At 49.9% G+C, this 26,142-nt stretch overlaps 3 protein-coding genes across 4 annotated transcripts in view; 1 reads left to right on the top strand and 2 right to left on the bottom strand.

Moving 5' to 3' along the window:
• Positions 1-711: 711 nt before the first annotated feature.
• Positions 712-2,725, top strand: fam78bb (family with sequence similarity 78 member Bb; the record flags this gene model as incomplete). The annotated part of the gene is made up of 2 exons (XM_083671465.1): positions 712-999; positions 2,203-2,725. Exons 1-2 carry the CDS (start codon positions 737-739, stop codon positions 2,723-2,725), a joined length of 786 nt encoding a protein of 261 aa, XP_083527591.1. The 5' UTR covers positions 712-736.
• A 1,319-nt stretch (positions 2,726-4,044) lies between these two features.
• Positions 4,045-9,596, bottom strand: slc35a3a (solute carrier family 35 member A3a). Of its 2 annotated transcripts, XM_083671450.1 has the most exons (8): positions 9,259-9,596; positions 8,284-8,498; positions 7,860-8,014; positions 7,467-7,589; positions 7,009-7,183; positions 6,069-6,187; positions 5,624-5,757; positions 4,045-5,340 (listed from the first exon to the last, which is right to left on the bottom strand). In XM_083671450.1, exons 2-8 carry the CDS (start codon positions 8,471-8,473, stop codon positions 5,250-5,252), a joined length of 987 nt encoding a protein of 328 aa, XP_083527576.1. In that variant the 5' UTR covers positions 8,474-8,498; positions 9,259-9,596; the 3' UTR covers positions 4,045-5,249. The 2 variants fall into 2 exon arrangements, with proteins under 2 accessions (XP_083527576.1, XP_083527575.1); XM_083671449.1 differs by lacking the exon at positions 9,259-9,596 and having other exon boundaries at positions 8,284-9,242.
• Positions 9,597-10,193: 597 nt separating this feature from the next.
• The window catches only part of notch2 (notch receptor 2), a 37,387-nt gene continuing 21,438 nt past the window's right edge, over positions 10,194-26,142 (bottom strand). Inside the window, exons 12-34 of the mRNA XM_083671443.1 lie at positions 25,894-26,004; positions 25,497-25,689; positions 25,169-25,314; positions 24,863-24,976; positions 24,556-24,675; positions 23,958-24,110; positions 23,395-23,623; positions 22,770-22,971; positions 22,426-22,579; positions 21,750-21,934; positions 21,395-21,527; positions 20,820-21,071; positions 20,214-20,326; positions 19,022-19,566; positions 18,214-18,552; positions 17,614-17,765; positions 17,237-17,441; positions 16,711-16,798; positions 16,237-16,390; positions 15,549-15,868; positions 15,209-15,356; positions 14,688-14,785; positions 10,194-14,299 (exon numbers count right to left, since the gene is read on the bottom strand). Coding sequence (XP_083527569.1) covers positions 12,830-14,299; positions 14,688-14,785; positions 15,209-15,356; positions 15,549-15,868; positions 16,237-16,390; positions 16,711-16,798; positions 17,237-17,441; positions 17,614-17,765; positions 18,214-18,552; positions 19,022-19,566; positions 20,214-20,326; positions 20,820-21,071; positions 21,395-21,527; positions 21,750-21,934; positions 22,426-22,579; positions 22,770-22,971; positions 23,395-23,623; positions 23,958-24,110; positions 24,556-24,675; positions 24,863-24,976; positions 25,169-25,314; positions 25,497-25,689; positions 25,894-26,004 — 5,624 coding nt within the window. The 3' untranslated portion in view covers positions 10,194-12,829. The remainder of the gene's footprint in view (positions 14,300-14,687; positions 14,786-15,208; positions 15,357-15,548; positions 15,869-16,236; positions 16,391-16,710; positions 16,799-17,236; positions 17,442-17,613; positions 17,766-18,213; positions 18,553-19,021; positions 19,567-20,213; positions 20,327-20,819; positions 21,072-21,394; positions 21,528-21,749; positions 21,935-22,425; positions 22,580-22,769; positions 22,972-23,394; positions 23,624-23,957; positions 24,111-24,555; positions 24,676-24,862; positions 24,977-25,168; positions 25,315-25,496; positions 25,690-25,893; positions 26,005-26,142) is intronic.

Here is a 26,142-nt window from a genome sequence, read left to right as displayed (position 1 = left end):
GTCTTCTTCTTTTTTGAGCACGTACATTTCTCTCGCTGACCATGAGGCAATTAGATGTTGCATAGCTCTGCAGAGAGGAAAAATGCGGGATCCCTCCGGTTTGCTTTGACCGTATTTTTGTCACACATATCAGCAGTGTCGTCGTTAGGAATGTCCGGTGGTCTGGATTGCCCTCTCTCCGAACAAGCGCGCCTCATCCAGCGCCTCATCAACAAGCATCACGACCACCGCCACCACCCGACGGGGACATCGACTCTGACTCCACTGTTCTTCCCCGGCTTGTGACATGACAGCACGGGGCAGAAAGAAGAGGATCAAGGGGCTCAGACCAACAAACGGACGTGTGGATATAAAAAGAAGGGCGAGCAGGCATTTGGAAGGGCTGGAGCCCATAGAAGCCCGGACTGCGAAAGAGGGCAATGGCACTCAGACACGGACAGACTACATTTGCTTTTTGAGCGACAGAGCGGTACCAGTACCTAATTCATCACCTGTTTCTCTTGGCCTCTCTTAAAATCAGCCCGCTTAGGCTATTTATTTATCAGTACACCGTGTGCTTAATCGTGAATGAAACAGGTTGCCCTTTGGATAGGCCACATTGACTGATGTGCCATCCTCCATTCTATAGCCTACTGTCTGGAAGTCGATGGGACCTGACAGAGATTGGTGTCACTTCTGACCAAGTCCTTAGTTTTCGGTCTGGTTGTACTCCTGACCATAACTCTAAACATCTACCATGGGCTGCATCCAAAGCATCGCCTGTAAATCGCGCATCAAACGCGAAAACATAGTGGTGTATGATGTGTCCGCCACTATCGACCACCTCCCGACAATCATTGAGGAGAACTCGCCCATAGTGTTGCGCTACAAGACGCCCTACTTCAAAGCCTCTGCGCGGGTAGTGATGCCCCCTATTCCCCGTAACGAGACATGGGTGGTGGGTTGGATCCAAGCATGCACGCAGATGGAATTTTACAACACTTATGGCGACATTGGAATGTGAGTTATCTTCCATCACAGGGATTGTGACTGTCCTCTCACATAGAGATGCACTGATGCTCTCTCCTCCTTCTCTGTCCCAAACTGTCACCTCCCTGGTTTTGTAGGCGGGTGTTGAGAGAACATAGCATTGATCACTGTGTATGTGTGTGTGTGTGTGTGTGTGTGTGTGTGTGTGTGTGTGTGTGTGTGTGTCTGCGTCTGTGTGTGTGTATGTGTGTGTGTATGTGTGTGTGTGTATGTGTATGTGTGTGTGTGTGTGTGTGTGTGTGTGTGTGTGTCTGCGTCTGTGTGTGTGTATGTGTGTGTGTATGTGTGTGTGTGTGTATGTGTGTGTGTGTGTGTGTGTGTGTGTGCGTGCATGCGTGTGTGTGTGTGTGTGTGTGTGTGTGTGTGCGTGCATGCACGTGTGTGTGGGTGTGTGTGTAGCAGAGCATTTGTGCACCCAGCAGGTTAACTGCAGTCATCCTCGCTCATTCAAACGCCCACTGTTAGTTTTTGTTCCTGTGACTTCAGAATCAAAATGGAAAATAGTGTGTCAGAGGAGCTTAACAACTGCTCCTCGTACTCACAGAAGCAGGGGAGAAAGAGAGGGATGCACTGACACACTCCCACGCTTCTTCTTCTCCCAAAGAGACAGAATCTCACACCCACTCACACACGCTGAGAAAAAGAGCTCAGACTCCTCGGGGGTGCCTGAGGGTGTTTGTCGCAGCAGGGGGGAGAGGGGGGGTGGGGCATACCGTATGTGAGGGGGTGTTTAATCCCCTGGCTGGGACTGGGGCAGGGTTGGGTGTCTGGGGGTGTAGAAAAAAACAAGGGACAGATGGAGGGGGTCTGAGCGCAGAGACGGTGGCACAGGGTCACAAACAACTGACACACACAATAAGATGATAATCCATTGACACACTGAACCATATACCACACATATCCCAGTGTTATAAAACATAGCCAGTAAGAACTCTCAACGACCCATTAAAGGGGCAATCTGGGATTGCAGATATCCATTTTTGGATTCAGGCATTGATTCTTGAAGAATATAACTTATATAAATGCCTCATGAGCTTAGAACTGTCTTACCCCATCAGAACCCAAAATACTGTGGAATCTTGTTTTACTCCATTGTGTGTAAACAATGTAATTGCTTCATTGGTGTTTGAATACCAGATATATGCCCCTTTAACTCTTTATCCCCCCCTACAGGTCAAGCTGGGAGTTGCCGGAGCTGCGTGAGGGTCTGGTGAGAGCCATCAGCGACTCTGACGGTGTGAGCTACCCCTGGTATGGCAACACCACTGAGACTGTGACCCTGGCGGGCCCCACCTCCAAGCCCTCACGCTTCACCGTCAGCATGAATGACAACTTCTACCCCAGCGTGACCTGGGCCGTGCCCGTCAGCGACAGCAACCTGCCCCTGCTCACCCGCATCAAGAGGGACCAGAGCTTCACCACCTGGCTGGTCGCCCTCAACACGGGAACGAGAGAGAAGATCCTGCTGCAGACGGTCAAGTGGAGGATGAGGGTGGACATCCTGGTGGAGCCCACCCTTCCCCTGGGCTCCAGGGCCACACTGACGGGACGCCCCCACCAGGACCAGCCCCGGGTTCTGACCCGCATGGAGCCCATCACCCCCAATGCCCTGGGGAGGCCTAATGCCAACGACGCCCAGGTGCTGATGTGGAGGCCCAAAAGGGGGCAGCCCCTGGTGGTCATCCCTCCTAAGTAGTGGAGGAAGGAGGGTAGACAGAGCCATGAGGAGCCAGGAGGAGCCAGGAGGCCCCAGAGAGTCAGCCAGGATGAGATCAATTGATCACAGGGTGGACGGACAGAGACTATGGGGACAGCTGCCTTAAATCCCCACCACTGCCTTTGTGTAAAACAGAGAGGACCGCTGGACGGGGTCTAAATCTGGGGTGTTCAACTCCAGTACTGGGAACCTAATGCCTGTGCAGGCTTTTGTTCCATCTTAGCACTATCAATCATTGAATTAATCATAGTCCAGACTGAGAACTATGGTTGGTTAATTACATGTGTGTTAGTGGTGGGCTGTACCAAAAGCCTGCATACCCACGAGCCACCCAGGACCGGAGTTGAGAAAAAAAACTCAGGTCTAAATACAGACCACACACACAGAGGGACCTCTGCCTTAATATTGTCCTCTGCACTGGAGACCCAGAGAGGACTATAGTGCCAACGTGTGTGTGTAAGTGTGTGTGTGTGTGTGTGTGTGTGTGTGTGTGTGTGTGTGTGTGTGTGTGCGTGTGTGTGTGCCAGGCCCAGCAGGGCTCAGGCAGGGTGGGTGGTACCCCCCTGGGGACCAGCCTGCCCTGCCTCCACACACCATGCTGCCTCACCGAGAGACCAGAGCCGCCATCTTTAATCACAGACTGCTCTGATTCTATGACAGTGATGCACAGGTGTGAGAGGCACCGAACTACCGTACAGTAACAGTATGTGTCTTTATGGGTACTATACACGTGGAAGCGGGCCAGTGGGGTGTCTTTTCTATGTAGAGAACAAAGATTGTATATCAGTTTAAATGAAAGTCAGCCTTCATACTCAAAACAGTCAAAGACAGGGAGGAGGTGTTGTTAGGAGGCAGGACAGACAGGGTGATTCTACAGCCATCAGCCTACCAATTAGAGTCCAGGGAGAAGGGAGATGGGAGATCCCTCCATAGAGAGGCCCATAGCAGGGCCAATGACACTGGGCTCACAGCAGGTGGGGCCAATTCACACCTGCAGCAGGTAGCAAGCTGAGCCAGGCCTGGCCAGGCCAGGCCGTCGAGGAACGGAGGAGAGAGACAGAGAATGTATCCATGTTTATCTCTCCATGCTGCTCATTACTGAGGTGCACACCGCACAAGCCTTTATAATGACACACACGCTGCTCACCACACACAAGCATGCTCTCCCACACGCACACACACACACAACCTACACGCAAGTGGGCATACACACAAACACAAACACACGCAAGTGTGTATACACACACACACACACACTGTCACGCAAGTACACCAACACACATACTAAACCAGAGCCATTATCATTAGAGGGTAATTAGTTTATTGTACATTGACGTCCTACAGTATGTAGTACTGGGTATGGTGAGCAACATGTCTACTTGGCACACAGTAACAGATGTGCCTGACAACAGAGTGGTGACTAGGCCTATGACTGGAGGATATGGAGGAGTACTGTGCTCACTCACAATCTATACTGGGAGAGAGAGAGGGGCGGGCCAGAGTTTTTGCATGCAAGCAGTGTTTTTAATTCAATAAAATAACAAAAAAGTTAAACGTGTCTTGTGGTCGAGGGATTTTTTTGGTGGAATCAAGTCTGTGGATGGTGGAGTCTTTTTCTGTTTGCTCTCTCAGTCACACACACAATACAGCACATTCACAGGACGTAAGAACACGCATTCAAAGTTTGGCCCATGTTCATCTGTACAACGGTAATGAGATGAGGGAAGGTTAGACTAATTGGTTAATCCTCTGAACTACAGGCTGTCGTCTCATAAACGTATGGACTCACTCAGAAACATGTACATTACTAGTAACATTTGTGTGTGTGTGTGTGTGTGTGTGTTCGCATCATCTCATCACTTCTTAAGGCACTGTTATAGCATCATTCACAAGACAAGGACACACTAATCAAAGACGAAGGAAACATTTCCATGGTAGAGTTTCCTCATGATTGGTAAATGCAGTAACAAAGTCATCTTTACCCGCTTCCTCCCCAATACAGACAAATCCAAGCTGCATACATGACAGGGAACAGAATGGTACAGCAGTGATGAGACAGTGACACAAGGTCAGCATGATCTAGACTCGTGTCACGAGGACGTGTCCCTTTTGGCAAAAAGCACCTGTCAGGAGACAGCGAGTGTCTTTGTCTTCGCTCGGTCCATCGTCAGCATGATCGCGATGGCAGGAACACACTGTAGGAGAGACAGGAAGCCAGACAGTGTTGACCAAGAACAGAGAAACGTCTGTCTAACCGCCTGCTCACTGTTGGGCACCATGGCTCCACCCCTCAGTGGGAACCACCACCACCACCACCACCACCAGCCTGGTCTGCCCACTTCCTGGTGACACACTTCACAGTTTAGGCACTTTGTGGTGTCTGAGGCCCGGTCTCGATGCCTCTAGTCTAGTGTCCTAATGTACATTGCCCCTCCTCGTCCCGGTTCTTCTCCTCCTATTTCCTGACCCAGTTCTCTCAGTCCTCCTCTTGTTGTGATGTGCCTCATGCTCGGCTGGGGTTGGGGGATGGTTTGCCCTCATAGCCGTAGAGGAAGGTCGCGACTATGACCAGCATCGCACCGAGGAAGAACACACTGCAGAGGACACAAGGACACAGTATGACTGCACCTGATTACACAACACACAAGTAAAATAATGTTTGTGTGCGCATGCGTGCATGTCACTGTACCTAGTGGGGTTGAAGTCCTGGTACTGTCTGAGTTTAGGATTGCTTAATACAGCACTGTTAGACACAAGTACTGTGTGTGTGTGTGTGTGTGTGTGTGTGTGTGTGTGTGTGTGTGTGTGTGTGTCTGTCTGTCTGTCTGTCTGTCTGTCTGTCTGTCAGCATGTCAGCATGTCAGCATGTCAATTTACCTGGTGGGGTCGAAGTCCTGTAGCCAGAAGTAGGATATTAGTGTGGACAGGATGATGGAGAGAGATGTAGCAAAACCCTTCAGGATGTTGTCAGCATACTTGATGACAGCTGCTATAACCAGCCCACCCAGTGCCTACAGAGAGACCAAAAACAGACAGTACTGTGTATGCAGTGAGGGATTTGGGTGGGGACCAGGTACACCGATGCTCTGTGCCACTCGGCTTAGAAATAAAGAATCAGATCATTCAGACGTCCCTTACTCAAGAGGCATGACAGTGTCAATTCAGCCCACATCATTAACAGCCCAAAAGGTGGCACAGCTTTCATTAGAAACTGAAAAATAGGGCTTGCTCAGTTTTAGGAGAACCAGCACACAGCTGTTAAAGGGAACTCATTCTGACACAAAGCTTCCAGGCTCAATCAGAAGACTGTGAAGAGCCTCACCTGCAGAGCCACCACGATCCAGGTGACGGTGTTGTAGCCCTGGAACATACCAGACTCTCTCACCCTCTCCCCGTCATACGCCAACATCCCCATCAGGCCAAACACCAGGCCAAACACCCCTACACGCGCACACACACACACACACACACACACACACACACACACACACAATTAATAATCATTACTTTACCAGGGTTAGATCTGACTTGCATGTGTGTGCATATTTATATACCTATGATAGGTGAGCAACGAAACTCATACAGTACACTGTTCAAACAGTGATAATAATGATAATAACAATAGTAATAATAATAATAGTAATAGTAATAATAGTAATACATTGTATTTGTATTGTGCTTTTCAAGAAACTCTTAGACTCTTTAGATCAGGGAAAACAAAGAGAAAAAGAAAATAAACACAAATAAACAAAACAGAGGCTCGATCAATCAAGCATTAAAAGCTATTTTAAAAAGGTGGGCCTCAAGAGACCATTTGAAGAAGGACAGACTGTGCTCCCCAGGGAGAGTGTTCCAGAGACAGGGAGTACCCCCCCCCCCACCAGTACACCCCCCCCCCCAGTACCCCCAGTACCCCCCCCCCCCCCCCCGGTATATTCTTTAACTGATTTGCATGCTAAACACATCCCTATAGATTCTGTATGAAGAAGGAAGCAGCGTCAACATTGACAGTTTGATAAAGGGAACTAGCACAAGCTCACACCAGGAAATGAATCACTGGAGAAATAACACGCTTCACACATTCAGGGGTAAAAATAAACGCGGCAGGAAGATTCATTTTGGCAGAAAATGAGCTGAGAGAGAAACCAGACAGGAGTTATGTGCAGCTGAAAACCTCCCTTCAAATAAATGACAGGGATAACATCTTTGACACGACCTGTCTGTTATGAACACCACGGTCATCACACAGTGATCATACAGACCTAGTTGTATGTTGCGGACCCAGACGCTCTGCTTGGTTTCCTTGAGGATCTTCTCAAAGTAAACGCCTGCGAAGCCACTGGAGCAGCAGGCCACCAAAACGGCTGTCACGCCCACAAACTGGGAGCCCGCTGACAGAACCTCCTTCTCAGGGGCCTCGGAAGACTCAGAGGGCCACTACAGATGAAACAACGACAACGCACACGCACGCACACACACACACACACACACACACACACACACACACACACACACACACACACACACACACACACACACACACACACACACACACACACACACACACACACACACACACACACACACACACACACACACACACACACACACACACCACTGAAGTAACCTAACCATTGGTAAGTCAACAATTGGTTAATACTTAGTCTTAATGGTGGAGTGCAAGGGAATTAGAGGTATGTATGTGTGTGTGTGTTTTTACCTGTACAAGAGCCACGCCTGCCATGAGGCTGAGCAGGGAGAGCCATTGATACACCCCCAGTCTCCGGCCCAGCATAGACACTGAGAACAGAGCCGTGGTCAGGATCTTCAGCTGGTATGTCACCTGAGGAACATGGAAACAGGTAGGACAGGAAACACGATTTAGAGGTCACAATCCTGAAGTGTAAGAAAAGTACAAAGAGACATCTATCTCTCCCCCTCTCACACCGTGCACACACACGTACGTGCGTGAGTGCACACACACACACACACACACACACACACACGTACACACACATACACAGGGTAGCCAGAGCAGGAAATGAAATGCTGGGCAGCCAGAACCATCCCTCCCTCCCTCCCTCCTTCCTTCCCTCCCTCCCTCCCTCCCTACCTGGTAGGTGGCTGCATCCAGGTTGGACAAGGCAACATAGAGCAGGTTGTTCTGCAGGGTGTAGATCCCAGAGGGAATAGCCAGCTTCAGTGTCTCTAAAGGCTTGTGTGCTATCTCCTGCCTGAGGACACTGTTCAGAGCTCGGATACTGTAACCTTGGAGATAAAGCAACCCAGAAGGTAGAGAAGGAGAGTCAGAAGATACAGTATACCTGCCCTGTAACACCTGTACAACACTCACATTCCAGTAAAAACCTACTATCATGGATTGCATTTACTGTGCTTTTCACTTTGGTCTCAAAGCACTTTACATTGAAATATTGGAACTGAGCTCACCCACCATCAACGTGGGTTCAATCTGCCTAAACTACAGTTTCCTACCACAGCTAATAACTAGCCAGGTGGGCTGCGGAGGTGTCACTCACTGTGCTCCTTGAAGACGAGCAGCACACAGGTGAGGATCTTCATGAGCTCAGCTACCACCACAGCGGAGGAGGCCAGGTAGCGCGGCCCGTCCCCTGTCAGGGTGCGGGAGTACCGCATGGTCAGCACCAGGGAGGTGGTCTGGAACACCAGCACACCCAGAGACAGGTACTTGAGCTTGGATGACGCCATGATGACACTGGCCACTCTGGAGAGTCTGCAGGGAGAGAGACAGAGACAGAGGGACAAAGCTTGCATTTCACCACACCCAGAGTTTCTGGGTGTGGTGAAAACCAGTTCCAAATGGTTGGCCTGTTTCCCAACATTGTAAATCACTAAATTACTGAATAGACTTCTTTTTTTTATATAAAAAAAAATACACGTTGCCATCTATGAGCTGATGAACAACCATTTGCAGGAAAGTTGCGCAATCATCTCAAACTGAAGTTATTTTCTGACAACTAAAGCTGACTCTTCATTCATCTCTCTTCCCTGAAGTTCCCTCTTAACTCAAATACTCTCTCCTGAAGTCCAGCACTAGAAGCCTAGTTGTGGAGGACTCACACACACACTGGCATGTTTACCATCACTTTATGCTGGCTCTCAGGGGAAATATAATAGCCTCTTTCTTTGTCCATAAAGCCAAGCCTACAAATACAAATACCGATAGCAAATACCATACCGGTAGCTCCCCTAGTCAAGTCCATCAATGATTAGGCTTACTGAATCTTGTTTACAGTGTGTTGGAGAATAATTAGACATTGTTACGATAGAGAATGATCCTTATGAAAACATCAGTGATTTCACAACACAGGCTCTATCTAACCAGCCATTCTGAAAAGTCTAGCAAGATAGCGTGTTAGCTACTGTACATGTCCAATGCTTAAACTAAATAGCTATGATTTACATATATACCACAACTGCTAGTTACTACTGCTGCTACACGCCACTGCTGTTAACCAGAAATACGTTCTCACCCTACGATGGATGTTCTGGTAGTACCGGAGGTATCGCTCAGCTTTATTGGGCAAGATCTGCTTGAGACCCACTTCTTCGGATTTGAGTTGTAGGGAATGTAGCTGGCTTCAGAGGCTAGCTAATTAGCTTGCACAGCTGTCAATGCAGGTGTCCACAGTTCAAGTCCTTGCGTCCATTGACCCAAGGCTGTCTGACAATGGGACACATTGCCCCTTCAGTCTAATCCTGCATAATGACTTAGTTAGTTGTCTATCTGATTATCTAATTATGGCGTACAGTCTAAACTTGCTTTGAAGAGACAGTTCCAAAGTCACAAACATCTTCAAATACTTCCTTGTTCCAGTTTACAGTAGCTGACTGTTCTTCTTTCTGGTAAGAATGTCAAGACACATTTTGGGATGGTTACCTACCGCCACCTGCTGGTTTGGCGCAGTTGTGCATGAAGAGTGGTTTTGCAGTGGGTTTTGCTCGTTACTCATCAGACAGATGATGAACATCTCTGTCTAAACGAGTTCTACGTCACAGCCATTTATAACAACGGCACATAAGAGAACGACCACACTGATCAGAGGTTTTGTCTTTGCTTTCGCCCCATCGGTATATTTGATGGGACCAGATGAGGCGAACTTTGCTTTGAATATCACTATTAGTTCAATACTTTGCTTTGAATATCACTATTAGTTCAATACTTTGCTTTGAATATCACTATTAGTTCAATACTTTGCTTTGAATATCACTATTAGTTCAATACTTTGCTTTGAATATCACTATGAGTTCAATACTTTAATGTAAAACATAGGATGTAGCCTTTAGTATTTATTTTATTTTTTATTGGAACAAACACTGTACAAATAATGATCTGCTGCCCTTGAAATGCACGTTGTAAGATGTTTACAGTTTTAAAAGAATGACAAAATAATGCACAGTGGGCAGATAGATTTGAAAAGTCTGACTTTATTTCTGTATTTCAGTATGCACTTGATCATGTTTGGTTTATATCACACAGGTTTTGTTCACAATAAACAGGCATCTTCTACATTATACAAACATGAGGGGCAACTACTTCATATAACATGTGAATATATATATATGGTTAACAGAGAAAAGAAAGTACAATAAACATTAAAAAAAAAAAAAAAACATTTCTATATACAGCACGTAAAAAATAGCCTTGCATAATAGGAGGCATTTAAGTGAAGACACTATGCTCCATGAGCTCTGCTGATGTGTGTATTGATGATCCTACAGCCAAAAGGCCTTGACCCAGAAATAAGGGGTTCAAAATGTAGAACATCATAAGTCGTTTGTAGTAGAGGATCATAAGTGCCAGGTACAGGAAATATGAAAGGACTATGAGGAATATGGGGATTTTGGTTTGCTTATACAGGCACTTGGCATTGGTGACTTATCTTAGGATAAACTTGTACTTATAACTGACTGTAAATTACTGTGTGTGTGTGTGTGTCTGTGTGTGTGTGTGTGTGTGTGTTGCTCCAGACTACATTGTAACAGTAATCCACTTTCTTTAGACAACATCCAAAACATCATCACCCTTTCCTACCATTATTATTTATCCTACAGTGACCAATGTGGTGGATCTGCAATGATTTACTTTGAGTTTTTAGCCAACAAGTTAATTCGGTTTTGGTGACATTGAGTCTTTCCATTCAACGGTGCAAAACAGAAACGATCAAGGATTGTCTGTGGTCACAGAGCAGTCACATAAGGCTATGCTCCTACATGAAAAACATCAGGAAGACAGAAAATACTCTTAATACAAAACAAATACCTCAAACATCTGCAGACTTGGTGTATGAATCACAAGACAATTAAAGAAGGTGCACAAATACACTGATTGTAATTAAGCAAAAAGTGAGTAAATGATTTTTGGGGGGAAAAGATGGCAACTGCCATTCAAAAAAAAACAAAGGACAACTTCAGAACCAGTCAAACTGTTGAGAGCAGTGATCATAACATACAATAATATCTATGTAAAAATAGAATAGTAATAACAGCTTTAAAAGGTACAGGTGTCATAATCAAACCTTGTTCTGTAACAGTGGGGGTAGTACTACACAATATTAACCTCAACTGTTTGATGAAAGAGATCGACACTGTAACAAAATACGGTGTGTGTGTGTGCATGTGTATATGTGTGTGTGTGAGTGTGTGTGTGTGTGTGTGTGTGTGTGTGTGTGTGTGTGTGTGCGTGCATGTGCATATGTGTGTGTGTGTGTGTGTGTGCGTGCTTTTTTATGTAAAGCTCTTCAGTTCTCTTCCACCCTCCCCATCGTAGCCCCCCCCAGCACCCTAGTGAAACCCCTCGGTGAGAGGCCAAAAGGACAGACATAGTGCAACAGAGACATCCGTATACTTTAGGCTTCTCACTATGCTTTGGTATTCAATCAAAATCTAAAGATTTTCTTGCGGATCCAATCCATACTGTCCAGTACCAGTAATAATCGTTTATACTGCTCAGTAACATGGATTCTCCTGCTTACTTTAACACAGAGAGAGGTTACAGACCCCCACTAACTGATGTTCATCCCAAGGTATGGGGGATGGAAAGAGGAAACAAACTAAACAGACTGAGGAGAATTCTGGAAGAATATGGGACCTTATATGACAACTATTTACACCACAGTTTAGCATAGAACCACACATTGAAGAGATGTATCTGTTTGCTTTAGCCTGTGTGCGCGCGTACCTTTCTATTCACACAACAGCCCCTATAAAAAAATCTCTCCCCGCACCATATCATCAGCGGGAACAATGCAATCAATACAAAAACAAAAACAAAAAACAATAAGGCAGTTTTTGCTTAGAGAACACAACTTAACATAAGTGAGCGTGACCCATCATATAAAAAAGTAGTTAATTTTTCAATGAAAAGTTAGTATGTCCTTGGTAGGTCTAGTACATTAAACAAAGTGATTCAAAAGGATAGTAAAAGAGCAAAATGTCCTTCAAAAAAAAAATAAGAAAAGAAGAAGAACTCGAAAATACATAAGGCTCAGCCCAATAGAAACTACCCAAGGGGGATGAAGAGCAGAACAGAGAACAATATCCAACGTCCTTCTGCCTCAGTGTCCACTCCGCCTCAACAGTCTGTTTTCCTTACGTGACACCATCACTCTTTGGCTCTTTCTGATGATCCGTCACTTTTCAAATGTACAAAGGTACTGGAAAACCCCAAAGGCAAGTCCTCCTGACTCCCTCACATGTGAACAGAATGCTCCTTGCAGTGATAGGGTGGGGGGGGGGAAATGCTTCAGCTGGGTCAAGAGTGAACATCACAGTTTTTGGTTTTAGATTTTGCTTTCAGTTGGCAAGACTTGTGACATTGTTAAGGGCTATACACATTACACACTATCGTAAGTGCAAAGTAGAAAGAAAGGATGTATCGGTAAGGTAAAGGACATTGATAACTGTACCAAGGGTAGAGGTCTCGGCAAAGACCAACATGATAAAGGAAGAGATGGATACAAGTTAGGTGTTGCAGTTTAACTACAAAAGATCAACAAAGCATTAAACAGTTGGGCGCGCAGACAGTCAGTGTCCTTTCCTTGCCTATGCAAACACTTGCATGTTGCCGCGCTGGGGCTGCTGGGACGCCTGTTGAGTCTGCTGCGACTGTGGCTGCAACTGCACCTGCTCCGGAATGTGTGTGTGGCGGGAGGGCGGCAGTGCATGGGGGTTCCCCAGAGGGGTGGGGCTTGTGGTGACATCAGACCAGTCTGAGTTGGAGTGGGGGGAGGAGGAGGACCAGGGGTCGGGGGACTCGGGCGAGGGGGTGAGGTACGGGTGCTCGCTGGGTGGGTGAACCGGGTGGCCCGGGGTGGTGCCCTCCGAGCCAGCGGTGGCGTAGCTGTGCTGGGAGGGAGGGGTGGGGTACTTATCCACGGGGCTCTGCATAGCCTGGTAGGGGGGCAGCTGCTGCTGGCGAGGCTGGACGCCTTCCACCATGCCGCCGTGGCCGTGAGGGAGGGCGTGGGAGTGGGGGTGCTGGAGGGTGCGGGACAGGCTGTGCTGGAGGCCCACGTCGGGCATCTGGTACATCATGCCTGGGGGGCAGTGTAGATGAGTGGGGCCCTGCTGAGATCGGGGCTGGCCTTGGTTCTGCCCCTGGGTCTGCTGCACCTGCCCAGGCTGGGGCTGCTGCTGCTGCTGCTGTTGCTGCTGTTGCTGCTTCAGCAGGGCCTGGCCCCCCCCCGGGGCCATCATCTGGAAGGTGACGATGGGGGGCAGCTGCTCACGGCTCATGGTGACATTCATGGGGGTGAGGAGGCTCTGGCCGTGGTGTTGGGACATGCCAGGGTGGGAGGCCCCCAGCTGGTGGGGCATGAGGCCGAACATGTGGCCCCCGTAGCCGTGCTTGGTTAAACCCACCCAGCCCTGCTGCTGACCCAGCATGTGACTGACAGGGGGCAGCAGAGGCCTGGAGGAGGGGCTGCCCAGGAGGGGGGGGGAGTTGGCCGTGTTGGAGGCCCCAGCGGCATCGCTCGCGTACGAGTGTGGAGACTCCAGGGAGTCGACGGGGGACATGGTGACAGAGCTCTCAGAAAGCACTCCTGCAGTTTTGGTGCTGTTGCCACCGCCTCCTCCTCCTCCCCCCCCTCCCCCGGCCCCCACCGCCGGCCCCTCCCCTCCAGCCGGCTTCTTCCTCCTCTTAGCCTTCATGTCCTTCAGCTCTTTGGCTGTGCCCCCGCCACCCACGCCCCCCACCTTCCCCCCACCCCGCCTGTTCTTCTTGCCCTGGGGGCCGGGACGCATGCCGATGAAGCCCGCCCCATTGCCCCCGCAGACGAGGGAGGAGTGCCCCCCGCCCCCGCCCATGTGGTTGGGCCCTGTGTGGGGGCTGTGGACCAGGTTGTACTGGTCGAGCAGGCGCACGATGTCATGGTGCATGCGCTCCTGGGCAGTGTCGCGGGGCAGCCGGTCCAGGTGGTCTGTGATGTCACGGTTGGAGTAGTGGTCCAGCAGAACCTGGGCCGCCTCGAAGCTGCCCTCCCTGGCTGCCAGGAACAACGGGGTCTCCTCCTGGAGGGGCACAACACATAACAACACATGGGTTTGTTACTGAGTCATGGGTAATGTTACAGAAGCCTGGTCCTCATGTCACAGGTCCTCTGTGGCTCAGTTGGTAGAGCATGGTGCTAACAACGCTTAGGTTGTGGGTTCGATTCCCACTGGGATCATATATATTGAAATGTATGCACTAATGTAAGTCGCTTTGGATGAAAGCGTCAGCTAAATATATTAGCTTATATTATATATTAAGCCACAGACAAATTTCATTTCCATTTCACCATGAACGGTTTCGGTCATGAAGGGCACATTCTCTTTCTACAATAAATGGACAACAAATGTTTTGAAAACAACAACAAGGAAAACAAGATGGAGGACAGATAACCTGAGGTCTACAAACCTTGTTGTCCTGCATGTCTCGGTTGGCTCCATTCTTCAACAGCACCAGCGTGGCCTCCACGTTGTTGACTGCAGCAGCCCAGTGTAGAGCAGACTTGCCTGAGAGGGAGAGGGAAGGGAGGACAGAGACGGGGGAATGGAAGACAGATTTGTTTGTTTAGGTTCAAGCCCGTCTCTTTCCACTGCCGCAGTGTCTCTGGTACGCAAGACGAAGGATCAGCGTGCAAATGGTTCTGCACGTTACGTAAATAACTAATTTGACTGTTTACTTTGTGCCGTATCGGTTACATTGTAATCAAATGACCAAAATGCAAATGTATGACTGAAATGCAAGCCAAGGAAGCCGGGCCCCTCTTAACTGTATTAGCAGCAGGGCTACTAACACAGCTACCTGTGGTCCTCTGTGGCTCGGTGGGTAGAGCATGGCGCTAACAACGCTTAGGTGGCTAAATGCCATAAATGTAAATGTTCCTGATAAAGTGCTCAGTGAGTGTCTATCACGGGACAGGAAGTGGAGCTCACCGTGGTCGTCGACGGCGTTGATGTCGGCGTGGCAGTGCACCAGCTCCTCCACCATGCCCTCCACAGCCAGCCTGGCGGCCAGGATCAGCGGCGTGGTCCCGTCGTTCATCCGCGCGTCCAGCTCCGTGGCCCGGTTACGGATCAGGATCTGAGACAGGGAGAGAAATGAGAGTTTCACTGAATGAAAAACTACCATAACAGACTCGAAAAGGTTCGCAAAGGCAAGGCTAACAGATTCTTAAAACAAACAGCTCGGGTCTTCGTCGTTCGGCGAGTTGGTGTTAGCAAGTACCAACAGAGGGCGCCGTTCTACTGAGCCTCTGTGGTTCGGGCCTCTCACCTGGAACACTCCTTGGGCGTCCGCTGCCACAGCGGCGTGCAGAGGGGTGCGGCCCATGTTGTCGTGAGCGTTGGCGTCGGCGCCGGCATCCAGAAGTCTCTTGGCAGCGTCGGCTCGGGCGTAGCGGGCGGCCAGGTGGAGCGCTGTCTCCCCGGTGCGGTCCGTCTGGGCCATGAGAGTGGCGCCCTGGGTGATGAGGTCAGAGATGACGCTGGGACCCGGCTCGTCCCCTCCGCTCTCCTCCTCCTCGTCTCCCGGCAGGCCGCAGTCGGACGCCCCGCCGTTACGCAGAGAGGCCAACATCAGGGGGGTGAACCCGTCTGTAGGACAGGAGCGTCACAATGTTACAAAGTGAAATACCTGAGGATCACACGGCCTCGGATAGGAACGTCGTCACTTGCGTAGTTGTGTGAGAGGGTCAACAATCCCCACAATACCACGTCCTGCCAATATTCTGACACGACATAAAGTTTCGTCGTCGCCGGGGCAACGTGGGCTGTGCTACAAGGAGATTTCCAAAGTGACACCACACTTGCCAGAGTAGAATAGAATGCGGAAATGTGATCAGAAACAATGTGAAAAATGTTCCTTCATAGCTTCACAGTGGCACACAGATAACATGACATGACAACATGACATGACAACATAGCAACATGACAACATCCAGGAACATCCTCACGCAGCCCACCTGGTCCTTTCACGTTGACGTCCAGGCAGGCAGCTTCCAGGTCAGCCTGCGGGGGGGTCAGACTGATGTCAGCGGCCTTGTGGTGTTGAAGAGTCCACTCCCGCCGGTCCACCCCTCCCTCCACCGCCAGGGGCAACAGGGGCTTGTCTTCAGTCTGGGTGGGGAAGAAGGGAGAAAGGAGAGGACGTGGTCATCAGTCAATACTTACGTTAGTTAGCTCGGTGTGCTGAACCTGTGCCTAACCTGTGCCAAACCTGTGCCTAACCTGTGCCAAGATCACAGTTTAATTGTGTGTTTATGTTGGCCGGTGTCTTGCTGTCGCTACCTATCTTACTGTACGGCTGTTTGATGTAAACAAAACATCTCAGTGGCTGTGGTATTCTGTTCTATTTCATCGCCATTTCTTCCATCTCTCTGTTCGTCACCCTGAGTCTGACCTCTGACCCCTGACCCACTCCTCTCTCTGGCCCTCACCCTTGGTTTCTTGGGCGGAGCCTCCTCCTCCAGCCATCGTTGGCTCTGGCCTCCGTCCATCATTCCTCCATCCTGGGTCTTGAAGTTCCTTCGAAGGAAAGAGAACAGAAACAGCGGCCGGTCAGTCAGGCTGGGAATCAGGACAACACTGACAACCGCTTAGTCATCAACAGCGCTAAATGACCTATTCACGCTTGTTGCTGTGTCGTGTTACGTTGTGTTACCAAGACGTTAAGATTTATAGTTAGTTAGTTAGTTAGTTAGCAAGCTACTTAGACTCGATATTCTGGTAGGAAATTCCTACCAGGACATCGAGTCCAACTAACTAGCTAGCTAACTAGTTAGTTAGTGAGTTAGCTAGCTAGTTAGTTGGACTCGATATTCTGGTAGGAATAACTATCTAGTCCAACTAACTAACTAAGTAAATAGCTAACTAACTAACTAGCTAGCTAGCTAGCTAGCTAACTAACTAACTAGCTATAATGCCTTTGTCTCCATGTCCACCCCCAGCCGTTCAGCTACTCACTTCATGCCGAAGTCGTCCTGGCCCACGGGTTCTCTCCTCTTGTCGTCTTTCTTGGCCAGGAAGCCGTCGGGGAGCCACAGGATGCCGTGTTTGCGTTTCCGCTTGGCCGCCAGCATGCCCAGCACCAGGATGAGCAGGATGATGACAGCTGCCACGGCAACCAGGTAGAGCAGGTACTGAGGGTTCTGGGGATCAGTAGGGTTACCTGTCGGGGGAGGAGGGACACGTACATGTGACTCACACAGGGGACTGAAACCAACAGCGTAAGAACGTGTTTGGGATAATACGCATGACCTTGAAATGTTTTTGGATTGAAAAGTGTTGACTGCACGTAATCCCGTGAGCAGAGAAAGAAGTATTAATTCAATCAAACTCACTGTCAACAGAGACTACAGGGTAGGGCAGGGCCGATGTCTTCAGGTATTCTGCGGCGATGAAGGATGCAGCCAGCTCTGTGTTGGAGAAGCAGTCTCTGGGCACGGAGCTCTGGGCGCACTCACGATTATCTATCTCCAGATGCACCTTTGACCTGCAGCAAACACAGCAAACTCAGTCACGCCCGCTGAGCAACATGGAGAGACGTTCTGGCCACGCTGTATTCCATACGAAATATGATGGAATTCAAATACAATTGTCAGCAGATAACTGAGAATCAGAGACAGAGTGAGTGCGTGAGTGAGTGAGTGATGTGTGAGTGTGTGTGTGTGGGTGTATGTGTGTGAAAGAGAGAGAGAGAGAGAGAGAGAGAGAGAAACAGAAAGCAATTGTCAGATCATTGAGAATCAGACACAGAGTGAATGAGTGAGTGAGTGTGTGTGTGTGTGTGTGTGTGTGTGTGTGTGCGCACGCGCAAATGCGTGTGTGTGTGTGTGTGTGTGTGTGTGTGTGTGTGTGTGAGAAAGAGAGAGAGACAGAATCAGAAAGCAAACATAAGAGCAAGAATCCTGTCCATCCACCGGTCCCCTGACTGTACATACCCGATAACCTCCAGCTCCCGCCTCCCCCTCCTCTTCATGGACGCGGCCTGGCCCTCCTCGTGGTCCAGTCCATAGTAGGGGTACACCATGGGCTTCTGCTGGGGGTCCAGCTTCACTCTGAGGTTGGTGTGCAGCAGGGTGCTCAGGGAGCGCAGGAAGCCCCTCATGTCCTCCAGGAGCTCCTCAGGCTGCAGCCGGACCACGATCACCAGGGTGCCCTCTGCTACTTTGGCAGGGGTGTCCCCAGAGCAGTCCAGGCCGTCCCAGCCACAGGCCTCCATGTTGCAGCTTGTGTCACAGATGTTATTGCCGTAGTGGTCGGCACAGTACTTATCATACCTGTAGATAGGACAGGGGAGAGGGGGAGGATTACAGAGGGTTTGGCACCAAGTCACAACACACATACTTGGAGTTTCTTTGCTTTAAATGACAGCTGTTATAGCTAATACATTACTATAACATGACAAAATGGCAATAATAATAATAATAATATATGCCATTTAGCTGACGCTTTTATCCAAAGCGACTTACATTGCAGTGAGTGCATACATTTCAGTATATATGGTCCCAGCGGGAATCGAACCCACAACCTAAGCGTTGTTAGCGCCATGCTCTACCAACTGAGCCACAGAGGACCACGTGTGTGACAAGAACAGCTTTTAAAAAAAAAATCTGGGAGCCCTTCTCGGGTTAACCTCAAAATGTTATTAGCTCTTAATCGCCCCCTCCCCCACAGTCACGTGTTGACACCGACACACACACACACACGTTTCCCCTCGGTGCCCGACCGACGACGGACGTTACATACTTGCAGTGCGACTGCGTGCTCTCCTGACACTCGAAGCTGTCGAAGAGGCAGCCGGAGTTGTCGCACTCTGGGTCGCAGCGGCCGTTGCGAAACAGCTCCCAGCAGGCCACAGGGGCGGTGCAGTTGACCCAGGGCCGGTGCCAGTGCAGAGAGCAGTCCCCTCCGTCCCACTGGCACTCGTGGTTGTTGCACTGAGGGTCACACACCTTGTCCCCGGACCTCTGCTCACACTCCACGTAGGGGCAGGAGGGGGTGGCGGGCGAGGCCTCCAGCGCCACCATCTCACAGTGCCGGCCGGAGAAGTGTGTGGGGCAGTGGCAGGTGAACTGGTTGGGGCGCTGCTGGTCCTTCCGGCAGGTGCCTCCGTTCAGACAGGGCCCGCTCTGGCAGCTCACGACCGCGTCGCAGCGCGGCCCCGTGTAGCCCGGCTGGCACTGGCAGCGGAGGTGACCGCCTCGAGACTCCTGGCAGTGCCCGCCATTTTGACAGCGCAGCTTGGCACAGTTGTAGCCCTCCATCTCGCCACAGTTGAACCCAGTGTAGCCCTGAGAATAGGAGGGGGGGGGAGAGACAGAGAGAGACAGAGAGAGAAAGACAGAGAGAGAGAGAGAAAGAGAAAGAGAGACATAGAGAGAGAGAAAGACAGAGAGAGGGGGGGTAGACGTCAGACATGGAAAGTACTTGACTGAGCACACAGACAAACATAAAACAGGCCGTTCTTGTCTAGTCATAAGGCTAGTATAGTGCATGTCTACTGTAACTAGGTCCGGGCTGGGCTCTTCCTACAACACTGCTGATCACAGCCATACCTGGGCTACGTTGTTTCACCCTCTGAAGCAAGCATGAGAACAAGAGGAGGAGAAGGGTTTGGTTAGTGGTCAGAGAAACCAGCAGCGAGAACACAAGACACATGCGTATTTGTATTATTGTATTATTTGTATTATTTGTATGCAAACATATATGCTAAAACGCCTACAGGTAGAGGTAGGCAGGTACAGGTAGAGGTAGGCAGGTACAGCAGGACGCAAAACAACGCAGTTGGAAACAATTAAAAAGAGAAAACGTAAGCAGATAGGCAAGCTGGCACATGGTGGAGCTGGGTACCACGGGAGTCTGAAGCCTGGACCAACATCAGGAAGCATACAGGGGGTATCGTACAGGGAGCATCACACAGGGAGGGCCGGCGACTTACGAGAGGACAGGTGCAGGTGTAGCCGTGCACAGAGCTCATGTTCATGGAGCAGGTGCCGCTGTTGTGGCAGGGTGTGGACAGGCACAGGTCCACCATGGACTCACAGCGGCGTCCTGGGACAGAGAAACAGAGACAGCTTATGATGAGTACAACATGAGCATGAAGCCTTGTAGATATAATCCATCAGAAATCAATAAATCTCTATTTTTTTTACTGAACATTACATTTACATTCATGGCATTTACCAGACACCTTTATCCAAAGCGACTTACAACAAATACATTTGTTTAAGTAAGTGAATCATCTATACAACAGTTATCATAAGACAAAGTAATCAATGCTCACACCAGGGGCCATTGGCAGTCGTAATGCCAGAAGCCTTTTTTTAAATTAATTAATTAATTGTTATTATTATTATTTTATTTTTGAACATGAACATAACATGAACTCAAGTCCTGGGGACAACAGGCTGTGGCTGTCAAGTGTGTTCGTGCTGCACTGGAACCTAAATAAACATGCAGTGCGCTCTGGTTCCCCAGGACTGGAGTTGACTAACCGTGTTATATAAAAAATAAAAAAACACAGAGGAGGGGTGCGCTGTGGTACCTGTGTAACCAAGGCGACAGCGGCACTGGTAGTCGTTGGCCAGCTGTACACAGTCCAGGCTGCCAGTTAGGTGGCAGGGCGCAGAGAGGCACTCGTTCACGTCCCCCTCGCAGTGCTCCCCAGCGAAGCCAGGGGGGCAGGAGCAAGAGTAGCGGCCCACCCCATCCACACACTGGCCCCCATTCAGACAGCGAGGCCCCCAGTGGCCAGACTTGGGAGCACAGTCGTCAACATCCACCTCACACTGTGAGCCTGAGAGAGAGAGAGAGAGAGAGGGGGGGGGGGGATGCAGAGAGAGAGAGAGAGAGAGAGGGGGGGGGGGAATGCAGAGAGAGAGAGAGAGGAGAGAGGAGTACAGGGAGAACGCAAAGGGAGAGGGGGGTGTTAGTGGGATGTAGGGTCAGGTTGCAGATCGTATAATTCCCTCTAAAACGTGTTTAGAGAGAGAGAGAGATAGAGAGACAGACAGAGAGAGAGAGAGATAGAGAGAGACAGAGAGAGAGAGAGAGACAGACAGACACAGAGAGAGAGAGAGAGAGAGAGAGAGAGAATATTCCCCTCCTGTCCTTGCTTACCATGTGTTCCCGGTGGGCAGGCGCAGGAGAAGCGGTTGATGAGATTGATGCAGGTGCCACCGTGGAGACAAGGGTTGGAGTGACACTCATCCACGTCGTACTCACAGTTCACCCCCTGGTAGCCAGGCTTGCACTGAGACAGAGAGACAGAGGCTGTTCAGTCACAGGCACAGCACCTCAGTCACACACTGGTTAACACACACACACACACAGACAGACAGACAGGCAGACAGACAGACAGGCAGACACAACACACAGATAGACAGACAGACAGACAGACAGACAGGCAGGCAGACACACACACACACACACACACACAGACACACAGACACACACCTAGGTTTGTGTAACTTACCCTACACTCATACGTGCCCTGGTAGTCCACGCAGGTGGCCCCGTTGCGGCAGGGGTTGGACTGACACTCGTCTACCATGTCGCCGCAGTAGCTGCCCGCATAGCCGGGCTGGCACTGGCACTGGTGGGCATTCCCCACGTTCACACAGCGGCCCGCATGCTTACACACCATCCCCTCTCGCACGCCTTACAGAGAGACAACCACACGCAGACACGTCGGCCCAGAGAAACCTCACGGATCAGATATCCGCCCAGATCGGGCATGTTCAGGATGAGGTACGGCCGTGAGCTATGGGGGTCATATATCTTTCTGTCGTCATGGTGACCTACATTTCTCCAGGTGTGAGATTTTACTGGTGACTAGTATAGTATCGTAGAGGCAGAATAGTGTTGTAAAGTATCTAAGTATTATACAGTATAGTATTATATAGTATAGTATAGTATCGTAGAGGCAGAATAGTGTTGTAAAGTATCTAAGAGTATTATATAGTATAGTATTATATAGTATTGTAGAGTATCTGAGAGTATTATATTGTATAGTATAGTATTGTAGAGGCAGAATAGTATTGTAAAGTATACAAGTGTATTATATAGAGTATTATATAGTATAGTATTGTAGAGTAGAGTATATAAGAGTATTATATAGTATAGTATAGTATTGTAGATCCAGTGCTCACCTTTTCGGGCAGCATAGTCCTGACAGGACATGTTGGGGACATCACAGTACAGGCCCGTCCAGCCCACAGGACAGCGACACGACCAGGTGGTCTCTGACTGGGTACATGTCCCTCCGTTCAGGCACTTCAGCTGGGTACACAAGTTCACAAAGTTCTGCAAATAGGGGAAAAGACATGTTAGGTTGGATTTTTTCAACAGAGGGAAATATCCCTTCTCAGAATGCTGACTTGTGGGTGGTCATGAACCATATGACCACCCACACACACAGCCACAGCCACAGCCACACACAGACACACACACACACACACACAGACACACACACACACACACACACACAGCCTACCTGGCAGTTCTGTCCATTGTAGCCCACAGGGCAGGTGCAGCGGTAGGAGTCGAGGCCATCGTTGCAGGTGCCTCCGTTCTTACAGGGCTGGGAGTCACACTCGTTCTGCTCATACTGACAGAAGGTCCCATAGAAGCCCGGCCGGCAGCGGCAGGAGAAGGTGTTGATGTCATCCACACACGTCCCGTTATTCAGACAGGAGCTGGAGGAGGAACCGACAGAGGGAGAGAGGGGAGAGAGAGGAGGGCAGAGACAGGGAGGGAGAAAGTTAGGGGGAGAGACACACCCGGAGATTTACGATGCAGCTTTTCCTCGTCCATCCTCGCTTGAGGTTTTTTCACAGATCTGCTGAAGTGAGCGAGTGGGTAAAGGACCGGGTTGCCCATCCTACTGCTTTTATCCAATTCAAACCCATACAACTCAAATCTATCTATCTGGACTTCTACCCGATCGAACACCTCTGGGGAGACCTGAAAATAGCTGTGCACCGATGCTCCCCATCCAACCTGACAGAGCCTGAGAGGATCTGCAGAGAAGAATGGGAGAAACTCCCCAAATAATAATAATAATTCTATACATCAGAGGCCAATGCCTGCAGCGCAGGAATGAGAACCTGGAACCTCACGTTTCAGTGCATTCTGGGATGTTGTGTTCGCAGAGGATGCCGTCGAAGCCGGGCCGGCACTCGCACACAAAGCTGTTGACGTAGTCCCGGCAGACGGCCGTGTTGCGGCACGGCTGGCTAGCGCACTCGTCCACCTCCGCCTCGCAGCGGTCGCCATGGAACCCAGGCCTGCAGTCGCAGGAGAAGCCCCCCACTCCGTCCACACAGGAGCCCCCGTTCAGACACGGGTCTGAGGGAGGGGAGGGGGGAGAGGGGAGAGACGGTGGAGTTAAGTGTTGTTAACTGTGTCGTGGCTCGGTTCAGCCATCCCTCTGTCTGTCTGTCTGTCTGTCTCTCTGTCTGTCTGTCTGTCTGTCTGTCTGTCTGTCTGTCTGTCTGTCTGGGAGTCAAGTTGTGGACCACAACCATTTGAGTGTGTGAATGAGAAATGTAAAAATGTATCTGTCAGTCAGTCAGTCAGTCAGTCAAGTCAGTCAGTCAAGTCAGTCAGTCAGGTCAGTCAAGTCAGTCAGTCAATCAATCAATCAATCAGTCATTGAGGAAGAGAGTGATGAATAACTCACTGGGGGAGCAGTCATCGATGTTGGTCTGGCAGTTGTGGCCACTGTACCCAGGTTGACACTTGCACATGTAGCTGCCTTGATTGTTGATGCAACGCGCTCGGTTCTGGCATGGATTCTTCCTGCATTCGTCCACATCCTCAGTGCAGCGGGGACCTGTTCAAAAACATATACAGGTTTAGTGAATACCTAAGGTGGTACAGATGGTAGGTAAGGTGGTACAGGTGGTAGGTAAGGTGGTACAGATGGTAGGTAAGTTGGTACAGATGGTAGGTAAGGTGGTACAGATGGTAGGTAAGGTGGTACAGATGGTAGGTAAGGTGGTACAGATGTTAGGTAAGGTGGTACAAATCAACCCATCAACCAACATAGATATACTGACATACCACTTATACCACACTGCTCTGTAGTATAACATCTCTAAATGTGCATAGAAGAAATGTCACCTTCCCTGAAACTTCAAAGACATCTCTCTTCACACCCCAATAAACAGTTTCACACACACACACACACACACACACACACACACACACACACACACACACACACACACACACACTTGGTCTGAATACCCATTTTATTTGACATTTAGCAGACGCACCTTGCCAACCACTGGGACATCGACAGGTGTAGGAGGTGTAATCAGTAGTCGGATGACACACACCTCCCCTCTCACAAGGTTGAGACGCACAGGGAACCAGCTCTTCCTCACAGTGCTTTCCTGTAAACACACACACACACACACACACACACACACCCCCACACGCACACGCACACGCACACACACACCAAAAAGGTCTTCAGTATCTTAAATGAACACGGACAGTCCGAGGCCCATCAAAGGGAGCCCAGTCTGTGCGTAGCGCAGGTGTGTAGACACAGTAGGCAGGTGGTGGTGGTGTGTTTACCTGTGAACGGAGGGGCACACTGGCAGGCGTAGCTGTCGACCCCGTCCACACAGGTACCCAGGTTCTCACAGGGGCTCGATGAACACTCGTCTACGTTCTTCTCACAGTTGGCACCTGCGGACGGAGGGAGGACGTGTGTAAACAAGAGTATGACGGGGACTGCCCCAGACAGGATACTGCGAGGAGTTTTCAGGAAACCCTGCTATCTTCTGTCATCACATCCTATGTGAAAATGAGCATCTGAGAAATAACTCATCAGCTAACCAGATAAACAAGTGAAACTACAGGCTGCAGATCGACCCATACCTGCGAACCCGGGGCGGCACTGGCAGTAGTAACCGTTGGGTCGGTCCACGCAGGTGCCGCTGTGCTGGCAGGGGCCGGAATGGCACTCGTCCTGGTCCTGCTCACAGTGCTGCCCGACCCAACCCGACTCGCACTCACAGCGGTACCTGTCGCCAAAAGGAAGGGGCCGGTTAACCGGGCGGCAAAGCAGCCGACGGCTACGCCCAGCGGCAGCGCCTCGAGGGGCGACTCAAATATAGACTTGTGAGGGTTAAAAAAAAAAAAAAAAAAAAAAAAGGAGGGAGAATTAGAGATAGAGAGAGATATGAAGCAATGAGTGGAGTCATACCCATCCTGCTGCTCCACACATTCTCCATGCCCACAGGGCTGGGGGGCACAGTGGTCGTTGCCAGTGTGACACAGGGGGCCGTGGGTGCCGGGGGGGCAGTAGCATTGGAAGCCGTTCACCCTGTCTTCACACGTACCCCCGCTCATACACGGGCTGGAGTTACACTCATTTATGTCCACGTCACATTTGGCTCCTGAGAGGCGAGAAATTCAAAAAGGAGGGGGGAGAGAGGACTCAGTTTATTCATTCAGTGCCATTATCAGAGAAGCAAGGCGCAGACGCATATATCAAAGCAATGTTGGGAAAGAATTCAACGTTGTGTTATTACATTGTTAGAACACGCTGTTGTACACTACTATTTTGTGTCTGTGTCCATGTGAGGGAAAGGTGCGTGTACCTGTGTATCCCGGGGCGCAAACACACTTGTACTCGTTGATCCCATCCTGGCACTCTCCATACTCACAGGGATGGCTGGCACAGTCATCTTCATTGATCTCACAGTTAACCCCTGAGAAGAAAAAGCCACAGAACAAACCGTGTTAACTTAAGTGTCAAGATCCCCCTTCCTCGTCAACGCAGGGTCAGATGTTATTCAATCCCTCTTGTGGTTACAGTTAGGCCCGGGGGGTTGGGAGACCTGACGCTA

The sequence above is a fragment of the Argentina silus genome, assembly GCF_951799395.1.
Source record: "Argentina silus genome assembly, chromosome: 6".
Classification (NCBI taxonomy): domain Eukaryota; kingdom Metazoa; phylum Chordata; class Actinopteri; order Argentiniformes; family Argentinidae; genus Argentina; species Argentina silus.
This window is presented reverse-complemented; position numbering and strand designations above follow the sequence as displayed.